This window comes from Schistocerca serialis, chromosome 9 (genome assembly GCF_023864345.2).
Source record: "Schistocerca serialis cubense isolate TAMUIC-IGC-003099 chromosome 9, iqSchSeri2.2, whole genome shotgun sequence".
NCBI lineage: Eukaryota > Metazoa > Arthropoda > Insecta > Orthoptera > Acrididae > Schistocerca > Schistocerca serialis.
Genome location: NC_064646.1, coordinates 386,956,148 through 386,970,794, shown reverse-complemented (window position 1 = coordinate 386,970,794; position 14,647 = coordinate 386,956,148). Strand labels below are relative to the sequence as shown.

General features: G+C 39.3%; 2 protein-coding genes across 4 annotated transcripts in view; one reads left to right on the top strand and one right to left on the bottom strand.

Moving 5' to 3' along the window:
- Positions 1-5,128: 5,128 nt before the first annotated feature.
- On the bottom strand, positions 5,129-5,935 carry LOC126418651 (cytochrome b-c1 complex subunit 6, mitochondrial). The gene is made up of 3 exons (XM_050085524.1): positions 5,784-5,935; positions 5,578-5,681; positions 5,129-5,420 (listed from the first exon to the last, which is right to left on the bottom strand). Exons 2-3 carry the CDS (start codon positions 5,671-5,673, stop codon positions 5,247-5,249), a joined length of 270 nt encoding a protein of 89 aa, XP_049941481.1. The 5' UTR covers positions 5,674-5,681; positions 5,784-5,935; the 3' UTR covers positions 5,129-5,246.
- Positions 5,936-5,964: 29 nt separating this feature from the next.
- Positions 5,965-14,647, top strand: part of LOC126418649 (histone-lysine N-methyltransferase SETD1B) — a 168,558-nt gene continuing 159,875 nt past the window's right edge. For 2 of the 3 annotated variants that reach the window (XM_050085523.1, XM_050085521.1), the window contains exons 1-2: positions 5,965-6,242; positions 6,584-6,834. In XM_050085523.1, coding sequence (XP_049941480.1) covers positions 6,586-6,834 — 249 coding nt within the window. In that variant the 5' untranslated portion in view covers positions 5,965-6,242; positions 6,584-6,585. Of the gene's footprint in view, positions 6,243-6,283; positions 6,386-6,583; positions 6,835-14,647 lie in introns of those variants that run through there. The other variant, XM_050085522.1, reaches the window with a different exon arrangement.

Here is a 14,647-nt window from a genome sequence, read left to right as displayed (position 1 = left end):
TGCGGGAGAGAACTTCATAAAACGGTTTCCAGTATATTGGAGCCATTATGCATGAATGAATGAAACAGTGGATCGGAAGTATTTGGCACCAGACCAGAGAATGGGGAAGTTATACAATTTATATAAAGCTGAGCATGATGATCAGGTCTGATACTACATGTTTGGTCAGATATTTAATACAAGATTTAATCCGTCCTTTCATCCCCCTGTAAATGTGACCTCTATAACATCAAACATGCTGCAGCTGACTTTGCGCAAGAGAAAGGTAAATGGGAATGTGAAAGAGAGTTACATTAACGAAAGGCCGAGAGCGCACGGACGGGAATGCATCACGATGCAGCATAAGAGTGTCATCAGGACAACGATAGGACTGTGATTTGATGAGGACTTTACTGACACCAGTACTTATGACAGATATCTGTTACTACAAGCGGCAGTTGTGGACATACTGCCTTGGAATACACGACCTATGTACCAAGAAAGCTACCACATGTGTATGGAGCGAGGGCGAAGCATCCCGAGGACCACAAGAAATTGGATCGTGTCTTATGCATTTCATTAAACATAACGCCCAAACAAAGCCACTGATTATGTACTCAGATCAATGTGGCAGGCAAAATCAGAATATAAAAATGGCCTTACTTTGTCAATTCATGGTTCTGCATGCAGACTTCACACCGGAAGTAATCCACCATAATTTCCTAGTCAGTGGGCATTCATACCTACCATGTGACCAGGACTTTGGTATAATTGCGAAGAACAGGAAATTTCACCCGAAGATTACACACCCTCTGACTGGATGAATGTATTATCACTGCACAAAAACGGCAACCCTTCACCGCTATACTGAACACAAGGAATGATTTCATGTCCACAGTACGTTTAGAGAGAATCATTCGTGCCTGTAAAGTGTCGACACAAAATACCAGGGTGCAATGGTTCCATATTCAGTGGTTTCAGTATAAAGCATCCTCTCCCCATATGATGTTTTGTAAGTACTCCAATGAGCCAGATGTCCCGTTTGGCGACGTGTTTTGCTAAACGAGGGTCGAAAATAATTGAGACTCTGGACCTATTATACCCCAATGAACACACTATTAGCACGTTGAAAAAGACCGATTTAATGACCTTGCTGCAACTCATACCCGCGGTGTACCATGGTTATTACTGTAAGTTGAAGACATTTGCACAGCTGTGTGGCGACACCATCCCTGTAAATGATGATGAACATTTAACGCCTCATGTGTATCTTGTCCAATGTTTGACTACAGTTTGTAAAGCAATAAACAGCCTATCCCACACATTTCGTGTATTATGGCAAAGTGTGCCGAGACAATAGTGGCCTAACCCACACAAAAAACAGTCTAAAAACACTATTACGGTTAACTCCACGTATAGCCGATTAATGGACACCGTACGTCATGTATACCACAATCATTACTATACGCTGCAATTATTACCTTACACATCAATTCTGCAAATGCCAGTATCTTCCAGTGGCCATTCCCACAAACCAGTGTGCTGTGGGTTAGGCCACTATAGTGCTGATAGCCTCATTTGAGCTATTTAAACAGAAGTACAACTAGACAAAATACATTATAATTATCAACTTAGAAAAAATTATTTAGAGTATAGTTACCATATTGGACGTAGTTTCTACTGTTAGGTGTTGCAGTTTTTGTGTGGGAAGTATGATTGATTGAATGCCTGTCTGTGTGTGTGTGTGTAGTAATTATTCTAAGTAGTAATTACTCTAATCTTATCTTCATGATCCCTATGTGAGTGGTACTTAGTGGGTTGTAGTAAATAACTAGAGTAATCATTTATAGTCAGTTCTTGAAACTTGGTCAATAGATTTGCATGGGATAGTTTATGCTTATCTTCAAGAGTTTCCCAGTTCAGTTCCTTCAGTATCTTTGACACTCTCCCAGGGATTAAACATACCTGTGATCACTCGTGCTGTCCTTCTCTGTATACGTTCAATATCACCTGTCAGTCCTGTACCAGTACATGTTTCACGTGCTTGAGAAATATTCTGGAACAATCACCTGAGTGATTTGTAAACAATCTCCCTTGTGGAATGATTGCACTTCCCTGGTATTCTACCAATAAACTGAAGTCTACCTCCTGCTTCACCAACGACTGAACCTAAGTGATCATACCATTTCGTATCCATACAAAACGATACATCCAGGTATTTGTATGAGTTGACCAATTCCAAAAGTGATTCATTGATTTTTTGTGAAGTGCACAATTTTACATTTCTGAATGTTTAGAGCAAGTTGGCAATCTCTGCACCAAGCTGAAATCTTATCAAGATCTAACTGAATACTTATACAGCTTATTTCAAATAGTACTTCATTATAGATAACGGCATCATCTACGAAGTGCCTGATTTTACTGTTAATATTGTCTCCAAGGCCATTAATATGCAACATGAATAGCAAGGGTCCCAACACATTTCCTGTGGGCACACCAGAAGTTACTTCTACATCTGACGATGACTTCCCATCGAAGATAATGTGTGTCCTCCCTACCAACAAGTCCTCAATCCAGTCACAAATTTCACTTGATACCTCACACACTCAATTTTTGAAAATAAGCTTAGATGCAGTGATGAGTCAAATGCTTTTTGGAAATCACAAAATGCTGCATCTGCCTGGTTGTCTCGATCCAAAGCTTTCAGTGCATCATGGGAGGAAAGTATGAGCCAGGTTTCATATGATCGATGTTTTCAAAATCCATGCTGGCTGGCATGTAGTGGCAAGTACTTGTTAATACAGTGTAGGTATTTACATCCTCTTTTGTTATTATAATGTATGTCGGGATTTATTCCATATCTCTAAAGCTTCTGTTTCACAAATAAAATTGCGAGACATGATGAATGAATTAGTCATGCACAGCTTGCACAGTAAGCTGTTAACATTTATTTGCCATTAAATAAGTTAAAACTTTTGATCAGGAAACACCGCCTTCTGTCTTCTTACTGCTGTTTCTTTTACTCTCACTTAGCTTGTAAAATTGTCCTATAAAACAATGCTCCAGAGATTTATAGTATCTTCCTTTCATATTGAAACCTGTTTTTTTTTTTTTTTTTTTTTTTTTCAGTGAAAAGCAAAGTAGAAACTTTACCTTGAAGTTGTCCGTACAACTGCAAATGAACAAAAAATTTAGTCTGAACCCATTAGAACGAAAAAACTCCCAAAACAGCTTCAAACATACTGCAATGAAGGCCTGTAACAAATTACCACTGACAGCTAAGCAGTTTTCTGACAAACATTTTCAGATTTAAGTAAACTTACTTGCTCCTCATAATTTTGAATCATTCCAAGGTACTGCCTACTAAAAGGTACCTCTTCACTTGCAATATTTAATTTAAGAATTATGACTGAAAAACTTACATTTGTAATACAGATAATGTTCTAAAAATACGTGGACCTCAAAGTGTTTCACTAGACTCATATAAAAAAAATGTCTCAATCTTGATAATGCCTTCACTTCATAACCTTGGTTAAGACAAACTGATCTACTGCACGACTCGATGACTACGTTTACTCCATGCTGAACACACTTTTCTCTATAAACGTCTGAAACTGTAAGGTAAGTTCAGAAAAGCCGTATTACGTAACAGACAAATCGCTGACAAGTTTGTTGGGGGATAATGTTTAATTACAAAATATCAGGTATGAAAAATTGAGATTGGACACTATGTAATACTTATCCAAAAATTAACTCATTTAAGATATTATACATTGAAAACTGACTCCAGATAACTCTATACTAACAGAGAAAGTCGTCAAAAGTTCAATAATACATAACAATCTGTCGTGACAAGAAATCCCTAGCTTACCTAAAAGAACCTGTATTTTTGTCTCTCTACTATTGTCCACCAACCAGTATGTGCAGGCATAGTGTTGGTTTAATAGCCCAAGTGATTCAATGCTCCACAAAAGAAAACATTTTTAGTTTCATATCTACTTCATGTTTTGTAAGCTTAGTTGCTTTTAGCTCTATTATGACACCTATATTGCACTACACTCGCTATCTCGCGATTAGTTATTCACCACAGGATTAGAACAGCAACTGCTACAAATAAAGACCTCAAAGCAAATACTGTATTAACTGTCGGTCCAGTACCCACCTTAATGAGGTGAAATTCCAGTATGGCCAACACACACACACACACACACACACACACACACACACACAACAGTAAAAACTAATCTATTAGTTCCATCTTCAGGTGAAAAAGATGGATATGCTGAGGAAGGAGAGGCAGGTTACTCATACCCCTGGGTGAGAGGTAAAAAGTTGATTCATTTTCTATAACTGATGAGCACTTTCACATTAAATGTTATTTATACTAATAATGTAACAGCTTTGTTCAGTGTGTTGCTTCTACTGATACTTTATAATTAGACAACAGCAGTAGAAGTAGTATACTTTCATCATATACTCTGTTTTTCAATAGAATACGGGACTTTTTCTATTAAAGTAATGAATATTGCACCAGGAACTTTGATTTTTGAGGTTCTGTACATATTGGATCACATATTGAAAACAACACCCATTTTGCAAATAAGCAACATTTACCAAGATAGATAAATTAATCTAATGCTCAATCACAGTTCACCACTGTTAACAGCTATTAAAACTTGTACACTATTTTCTTGTGGGGAAAGATATTGCTGTTCTTCCTCATCCTAGATGTATCCTTCTCACCTTTTCTTGATTACATATCTCAGAAAGAATAGAAAAGAGACTGATAAATGTTTTGTTCTCAACTTCTAATCTATCTCTATCTCACTTTGGCGCTTTTAACTCTCTTCTTACTCAGAGGCAATGCATGAATATATAATACTCCACATACCCACATTAAGTGAAACATCTTCAAAGCAATAAGAGAACAATGTATGGTTATTTCCAAATACTGTTAAAGTATGCTACCACAAATTATCATACTGAATGTTGCGTTGATTGATACAACAAGTGATATGACTTTAAAGTAGATTGAGGAAAGGTGTTGGAGTACATATCGTTAACAACTCCCAATAAAAAATAATTATTCTGTTTCACTGCCATTCAAACTCTTACGAACACAGAATCATAGTGGATTATAATACATAAATTAGCCTTGGCACCAATATGTACACTTTTATTTCTATATTTGTACAGAAGCCAGTAGATGCTTCACTATACACAATGCTCTACAGCAGAAATTGAATTACATTCTTCCTCAGGAATTCTCATTTAAGGAATTTAAATAACTGTTTGCTGACACAGACATCCACACAATGAAGGTAATCGAACAGTTCTTCAGTGCAAGTCTCCGTCGTTTTACTTCTTGAATTTACTCTATCATTGCAAGCTTGATATCTCTCATACATTGCAGCACACTTCTTCTCTTCTCCACACTGTTCCTGTAACACAAGTAATTAAAATACAGTGAGAAATGCTCCAACTGTGGTCACTATTTTTGCCGTAACGCCGATGGCGTGGCAAAGTCCTAACTTAAAACTTCCTTTAACGCTATTATATGCAAAAATGTATGTTACTGCTCGCATGATATATATATACCTTTAGTGACTGTTGAGGATCTACTAGCTCCTGCTCTTCCTCCTCTTCGGCTTCTTCCTGGGCTTTAACATTTGGTACAGCTACTTTCAGCGACATGGTGGTGCCTGGGACAAGTATGTGGATTTAATTGAACAGGAACACGAAATAATTTCCCAAACACTGGGTTAATAGACAACAAAATTGCTTAAATATTACAAACAATTCACCTGATGACCGCAGAACCACCTCAACGATTCCACTCGAAGGCAAAGTGAGAATACTTTCGTTGCTTTGTACGTAAGTTGATGATTGGAGCGAATGCCTGTCTCGAATGTGTTTCGACCAATGGTCGACTGGTTTACTCAACAATAACAAATCTAGTCACGAAAACATTTAAAACCCTGACAGTGAAGCTGTAATAAAATATAGTGATAAGTGTTTCATAAATGCTGTAAATTGCAAAAATCTAATATATTTATTTTCCGGAGGGGATTTTACACGAGTAATGTCGAAAGTAATTCGTATGAAATAATGCTGTAACCATGGAGTTGATGGAGGTTAGGAGTGAATGATGATGGAGAGACTGATGTCGTGCTCTTGTTAAAAAGCTAAATGAAACCTTAGAAGATATGTATAAACAGTCAGAAATAAGTTGTCACGTACAGGACACCTCCATTCTCATGCAGGTAAGTAAACTTCGCTGAAGATACAGATATTACCTACCAAATTCTCCTTAACAAATATCGCACCGCTTGATGTCTTAAAAAATGAACATCGTGACCAGTTTACGGTTGTTTACCAATATTTTTCTGCCGTGACAGGGTTTAAGGTGAAAGCCCAGGTTTCGAGTGTGTTAGCGATGTGTATTGTCTGAGTAAATAGTTGTATGTCTCAAGTTTCTAGTGTCATTCGTACATTTCTGTAGTTATTGGAGGTTTATTTTTGTATTCATTGTGGTGCATGCTCTAGTTTGCCGTCTGAAGAGCCTGAGAAATTTGTTTATAACATTAAAGTTTTTCTATTACAGATATGAGTGTGATAATGGAGCAAACGCATTCGAATGCACGACCAAGTTCACATAACCCTAACAAACTAAGAAACTACAAGCTCGTTGTTGATCCCTGTCTTGTGAAAGGTGCGTCAAAGTTGTACAGGTACGATGGTACGGTGCTCAATGATCCTACGTACCCTCCTGTCCAGGTTCGAGATCCGAGATCGCAAATTACAAGAATATGGACAAGACTAGAGCCACTAGACATCCCAGTTCCCAGATTCAAGGTTCGTATGTGCACCAGTTATTTAGCAGTGCTTAAATATTGAGCTGTTCTGTGTTGAATTTGTAACTTTTATATTCTTTCCGTTGACAGTAGATAGACTCTCTTTTGACACTCAGTAGGTAAACCTTTTTAGCATAAGTGCATTCGAAATAGTAAACAGTTCTGTCATTATACTTCTGCAGTTGTTATGCGAAACACATGCTCTGCATACGATTGCCGTAAAGGAACCTGACAGCTGTTTACAAGGAGCAAAACTGTTCTAACAACATAAACACCTTGTTGACAAATGAATCGTAGGAAACTCGCCCACTAACATCAGTGCCGGTGGTCTCTTGCTTGATGTTCATTCTGACAGCGAAATTTTGGTGAATATGAAGTCGTAGACACTTCAATGTATACTTCTGTCAACTTTGATTATCTAATAAACAATGACTGAATGAAAAACGTTGTCAACTAACAGGACGAGATTGGCTCAATTTTCGACAGCAGTTGACTTTCTTCCTGAATTCTAAGTTAAGAGTATGTTATCCTCTACAAAAAATATCAAAACAGTTATAAATTTTTGCACCGTGTTTGGGTTTATGCAAGTTAAAAAGCATTTTCGATAGTTTTCTCGTTTTCATTTCCGTTCTGGCTCCTAATATTAATTGGTGGCCCATATTATGACGCCAGACTCTTGCATTAGTAGCATGTTGTTGCAAATTCTCAGTCTTTTGCTTTCCATTGTCAGTCACAGATTTAGATAAGGAAGTAATACACCATTAATGTGATTGCTGTTGTTGTACTACTGAGAACTTTGAAATCATGGGAGCTTTTCAGAAAAATTTAATACTGTATATTTGTAGAATATGTGATTTAAATTTCTACTTTCTGTTAAGAGGATATGGTGTGTGTAACTTCATAGCTGACATTTTGAGGTTATGTTGACTGTTGTTTGCAACTCAAAATTTTGTGAAACATGGGTAGTAAGTTGTTCTTTTCCTTTTTAAATTGGAAGAATACAGGTTACTAATCTGATCATCTTATATATAATGAAGTCACATAGCTATTATTAAAACTGTAAACTAGTAGCTGTGATTATATTGTGGTACAGTGATATTGGATTGTGAGTGCAGTAAATATTTTTAGATAATGTCAGTTGAGTAACACTCTAAAGCTGGCAATGGCATTAAAACTAATAAATAAGAAATGAAATATTAAACTTGAATGTATTATCATACATGCCGTTTAAGATCAGCTTACTCTGGGGGAAAAAAGAAATGATCAACCAAAAAGACTGTGTGTTACGCGTAAAATTTAAATTGAATTAGGTAACGGTGGGAAGGAGGAGGGTGAACCTTACAGTACACATAGTGCATCTGTTAAATAAATTCATGGGAGTAAGGCTCCAGTATAAACAGAAAGTGATTTTGGTAATTTCTGGGCACACACTATGTTTACAAATCTGTGGGTTTACCGTAAGGTCCTAGTAGTAAGTCTTACGACTAATACGTATGACTGTTACATTAATTGACATAGTTGTGAAACAGAAGCAGAAGTAGAGTTGTAATAGTAGGCATTAATGGACCTACAGATTTTGAAAGGCATTGATTGCACGACCACAAAATATGATTTGCTACCAGTATTTTTCCCTTTCACCGTGTCTGTTTCAAAATTCATATTGTGTTCTTCCATGTTATAGGAAAATGTTAAAAATATGATTTTTCTGACACCAATGAAATTAGGCCTCAACTGAAACATGCAGAACTTGCTGTAAGTTTGGACTCGCATCATGAGTGCTATGTTACGTGGTGTCATGGTTGTTCAGTGCATTTGAAATTGATCATGTTTATAAAGGATATTTTGTTGTGTGTGTTGGCACCCTCTAGAGTTACATGTCAATATTTTGGAGGTGGTTTTGTTTGAAGAGGGCATTTTGTACCAAGTGGTGGCTCTCTTTTTAGTGTTGAATGTCGATGGTACACAATTGAATATTGTTAGTGACTGGACAGGTGCAGTGTTATCTTTTAGGTGTATTATATTACTTGTCTGCTTCATGTTACTTTTGCGTTTGTTAGTAGTTATTGGCATCAAATTTGTGGCAAGCTAATTGGAATTGGTAGTTTAGTGTATTACTAATATTTGGATTTTTAATTTTTGCTTTGCATTTGTTATTAGTTACAAATTTGAATAGATAATTCCATATTAGATTGTCACATGATGAAATGAGTGGTGGTATGGTGGCAATGATAAACTTCTTAAAGTTGTATGGTTTGCTTGCCAAGTATGTGTGGTGGCAGGAAAAGGGGGGGAAAGAGAGAGAGAGAGAGAGAGAGAGAGATGTTGATTTCTGCTTTGTTGTCTTCATTGTATACTGAATTTCATGTTGAAGAAATTTTTAATGACTTTGTGGGTTTGATTATTACTTGCAGTTAATAATGGTAAAGACTAATGAATATTGTAGAGTTTGTTCTAGGTATTTAGGTCCGGTGTGATTTTCAGTAACAGTTAGATCAAAGAGTTATGGTTTTTTGGTATCACTGCTTTTGCTCTAGTAGCCATTTTGGTTAAACGAGGTTTTCGATGACAGAGCAATATGTTTTGGTTCTTCAAACAATGAATGGAAAATCCAGGATGCAATGTAACAATATTAAAAACAGGAAAGTTGCCACTCACTATTTAGTGGAGATGCTGAATCGCAGATAGGCACAACAAGAAGACGGTCACAAATAATCTTTCAGCCAACAAGGCCTTTCTCAGAAAATACACACACTCACAAATGCCGATGCGAACGCTACTCGCACACACATGAATGCAGTTTCTGGCAGTTGAAGCCACACTGCGAGCACCAGGAGCAGTGCATGATGGGAGTGGCAACTGGGTGAGGGTAAGGAGGAGGCTGAGGCAGGGAGGGGGAGGGATAGTAGGGTAGGGGTGAGGGGCAGTGGTCTGCTTGGCAGGGGAAAGGTGGGGTGGGGGTAGTGGAAAAGGAGAGAAGCAAAAAGACTGTGTGTGTTGGTGGAATGAGGACTGTGTAGTGTTGAATGGGAACAGGGAAGGGGCTGGATGGGTACATCTACATTTATACTCTGCAAGACACCCAATGGTGTGTGGCAGAGGGCACTTTACGTGTCACTGTCATTACCTCCCTTTCCTGTTCCAGTCGCATATGGTTCGCGGGAAGAATGACTGCCGGAAAGTCTCCGTGTGCACTCGAATCTCTCTAATTTTACATTTGTGATCTTCTCGGGAGGTATAAGTAGGGGGAAGCAATATATTAGATACCTCATCCAGAAACACACACTCTCGAAACCTGGACAGCAAGCTACGCTGTGATGCAGAGCGCCTCTCTTGCAGAGTCTGCCACTTGAGTTTGCTAAACATCTCCGTAACGCTATCACGCTTACCAAATAACCCTGTGACGAAACGCGCAGCTCTTCTTTGGATCTTTTCTATCTCTTCTGTCAACCCGACTGGTACGGATCTCACACTGATGAGCAATACTCAAGTATAGGTCAAACGAGTGTTTTGTAAGCCACCTCCTTTGTTGATGCACTAAATTTTCTAAGGACTCTCCCAAATGGATCTCCACCTGGCACCAGCCTTACCAACAATTAATTTTATATGATCATTCCACTTCAAATCGTTCCGTACGCATACTCCCAGATATTTTACAGAAGTAACTGCTACCATTGTTTGTTCCGCTATCATATAATCATACAATAAAGGATCCTTCTGTCTATGTATTCGCAATACATTACAACAATGGCTAACATAGGTTGAGGCCAGGAAGGTTACAAGAATGTAGGATATATTGCAGGGAGAGTTCCCTCCTGTGCAATTCAGAAAAGCTGGTGTCAGTGGGAAGAATCCATATGGAACAGGCTATGAAGCTGTTATTGCCTTAAAGGATGTTGTGTTGGGCAGTGTGCTCAGCAACATGGTGGTCCACTTGTTTCTTTCTTGGCTGCAGTTTGTCAGTGGCCATTCATGAGGACAGACAGCTTGTTGGTTGTCGTGCCCACATAGAATGCAGTGCAGTGGTTGCAGCTTAGCTCATAGATTCGGAATGACTGTGGTTCACTGTTTCGAAACAGTTGTGTTTTATTCCGCCCCTGTCTCGGATAACCGGACCAGATTCGATCTCGAGCCAGACACAGAAACTCTATCGTTGTCTCAAAATAAGGCTGTTTCAGTCCACCTGTGCTTGAAACTGACTAATTGTATCGAAACAGTGATGTTTCATTCCACTCTGTGTCAGACGAGATTCGGGCTCGGCACTGGTACTGAAACACAACATCCCACTTCATGAAACACTTTCAAGAGTTTCGAAATCTTTTTGGCAAGCAATAGCGTGAAGCTTACGATATCCGAAAATAAAGCTTCGTTTCTAGCTGACTGTCCTATTCCGAAATGGCATAACATCTGCTTTATAAACACTAACCAAACAATAAAACAACACATACTATTCACATTCAAAATAATAAATATGTGAGAATCATTCAGTTAAATTACACTTTTTTTATAACATACGCTTCTCTGTTCATGTGCAGTAATCATATTAAGAAACGCATATTTTGAATAAAAAAAGGCGTAGAGTGACAGTTATTATATGATATAGGTATAATTGCAAGCAATCTGCTTGACATATCACTGATAGTGTTATGGTGAACTGGAAGGGCTGGGATGCATGGTGAATTTATAGTAATGGTTTGAAACACCTTGAAAGACAACATTTTTTTCTGTTGTATTCTGTTATTTATTCAAATTATTTGGCGTTATTTGTGAGTCTATATTCACTGTGCCTATTATCCACAATGATTCCCTTTGTGTGCAGGGAAATTAGCAAGATGGGTATATTACCCATACTAACGGAATGTGGGAATCCCAGTAGCAAATCCGTTGTTTCTGCAGTTTGCTCCCACCTCCAGTTACGTTCGTGGTGGTTCTTCTGTCTTCAGCTATGGCTGTCCTCAGCCAATTGAAAAGTATGAAAGTCACACGACACGAAAGGAGTGCATTAGCTGCAGGAAATACGAAACTGCAAAGACACCTAAGTGATAGTTTCATACTTCCTGCAATATGATTAGCGCTCTCGCACCTCATTTGTGTTTATATGGACATACGTATACGGTAGACATTCAAGATGATAAAATGTGTAGGTTTATTAGATTACAAAACACACACTGTTTCACTGTTTCGAAACAGCATATCGAAACATTACATTGTACTGTTTCATTTGTTTTGAAACAGTTACTTGTTTCAGTTTACCCATCTCTAATATGGAGAGAGGTACTGATGTAACCATCTTAGAGGTGGAGGTCAGTGTCTAGGAAGGTGACATTTTGGGTTGAGTAGAAACAGGTGAAGCAAATGGAGGAGAAGCTATTGAGTCCTGGAGGAATGTGGATAGGGTATCCTCACTCTCGACAGAGTTTGCAGAGATGCCATCAGTTAATCTGAACTTGGTGAGGGTTTTAGAATTCTGAGTGATTTGGAAGGTTTCCTCTAATTGGCCCATGAATAAGTTGGCATAAATGGTGCCCTGCAGGTCCCCTAGCTGTACTCCGGATTTGTTTTTAGGTAATGCCTTCAAAGGAGAAGTAATTGTGGTTGAGGATGTAGTTGGCCATGGTGACAAGGAAGGAGGTTGTTGGTTTGGAATTCATCAGGTGTTTGGAAAGGTAGTGTTCGATAGTGGTAAGGCCATGGGCATTAGAGATATTAGTGTTAAGAGAGGTGGCATCAGTAGTGATGAGCTGGGTAACACGTGGTAAAGGGATACGATCTGTAGAGAGTTGGTGGAGGAAATGGTTGGTATCTTTTATATAGGAGGGTAGGTTCCGGGTAATAGGTTGAAGATGTTGGTCTATGAGAGCAGAGATTCTCTCAGTGGGGGCACAGTAACCGGCCACAATGGACCATTCTGAGTGGTTCATTTTATGGACTTTAGGAAGCATATAGAAGGTAGGAGTGTGGGGAGTGGTAGGGGTGAGCAGGAAGATGGATTCCAGGAAGAGGTTCTGGGATGAGCCTAAGGATTTGAGGAGTGACTGGAGATCATGCTGGATATCTGGGATGGGATTACTGTGGAAGGTTTGTAGGTGGATGTATGTGGCGGAGTCCTTGTGCCATGTAATCCTTGCAGTTCAAAACAACAGTGTTGGAGCCTTTGTCCGCAGGTAGAATTATAAGGTCGGCATCAGTTTTTAGATAGTGGACTGCAGTTCTTTCTGCAAATGTAGGGTTAGTTTGCATGTTGATGGATTTAGGGAATGATGGTGAGGCAAGGTTGGAGGTAAAGAAATTCTAGAAAGTTAACAGTGGGAGTGGATCACTGTTGGATGGAGGAGTGAATGGAGTCAGGCAGGGATCTTTTGTTGAGTCTGATTGATAAGGTTAGTGGCAGAAAACTTTTTCCACTGTAGGGACTGGGAGGAGGAGAGAAGGTCTTTAACAAGTCCTGCATGGGTGAATGTGGGAGTGGGGCAAAAGGTGAGGCCTTTTTGAAAAGAGTGATATTTCTGTGGGGCTAAGGCTTCTGAAGGTTCATGACTATGTTTCTGATGTGTTTAGGTTCTGGATTCTGTGTGGTGGTGGGAGGGAGTTTTGGAGGGGTGGGGTAAATGTAGTAGGTCAGCAACACAGGCTCTGTCAGCTATGAGGGAACATGAGGAAGGTTTGGAGGTTGTTGTAATGGTGGTGGACTGTGGTAATCCAAAGCGGGAGTAGGAAGTAAGCAGGATGGAGAGTTTTTTGAGGTGGCATTGTGCATGTTGCTCTGGTTCCTGGAGGGGAAGAGTTTCAATGTGTGTTATAGGTTCCAGGAATTTGGGATTGCATAGCAGGTGAATTTTGCAGATGGAGAGAAAGTACTGCAATGAGGTTGGGGCTTGGTTGATATGGTTTTGCAGGGCTATGTTGGTGAGGGCTAAGGATTGGTAGAATCTGAACAGATGGGGGTCATTGTGGAAGTAGAATTGGCAGCCAGAGATGGATAATTTGATGGTAAGGCCATTTGGAAGGATTCCTTGAGCCAAGCAGCAATGCAGGACCAGTATGTGGGGCAGGGTTCTGGATAGGGATAAGGAATCTCTTCTGTATTGATGCAGCTGGAAGAAGGAAGGATCCATGGTGGTGGAAAAAAACATGTAAAATTGTGTAAATAATCTAGAATTCTGTCCAAAAAAATTCACAAAAATACATCCAAATACGTGGTGAAAATCACGAGAAGGGTGACAAAGCAGGAAACAAGATGAAATCTGAGGGAGTTGGTGATAGTGAAAGGCAAAAACTCACTAAAATTGGCGTGAAGTCATTATGAGATCAAAGCAAAGATATAAATAATTAAAAAAAATATGTTACTGTGGGTAGCAGGTCTGAGAATGAATAAGTGTGAAGAAAGGGGGCAGCAGATGTACCTGGATGAGGTGTAATTAGCGGGTGCAACAGCTGCCATCAGTTCCATACCAAGAAGTCCCTTCCATACAGCGTAGCCACCGATGGTCACTGTATCTGCAGTGACAAGAGGTCCCTCTCGAAATATACCGAGGGTCTCACTGAAGCCTTCACAGACCATATTTATCCTCCCAAACAGATCTCCCATGCCTTATCTTTCCAGTGTCCCACCATCTCCCAAAGTCTCACCGTCTGGCCACAGAGAAGCATTCCCCTCATTACTTAGTACCACGCAGGACTGAAGCAACTGAATTACCTTCTCTGCCAGGGTTCGACTACCTCTCGTCGTGTCCTGATATGAGAAATGTCCTGCCCACTGTCGTTTCCACCACTCCCACAATGGTTTTCCGCAGTCCACCGAACCTACACAATAGGCT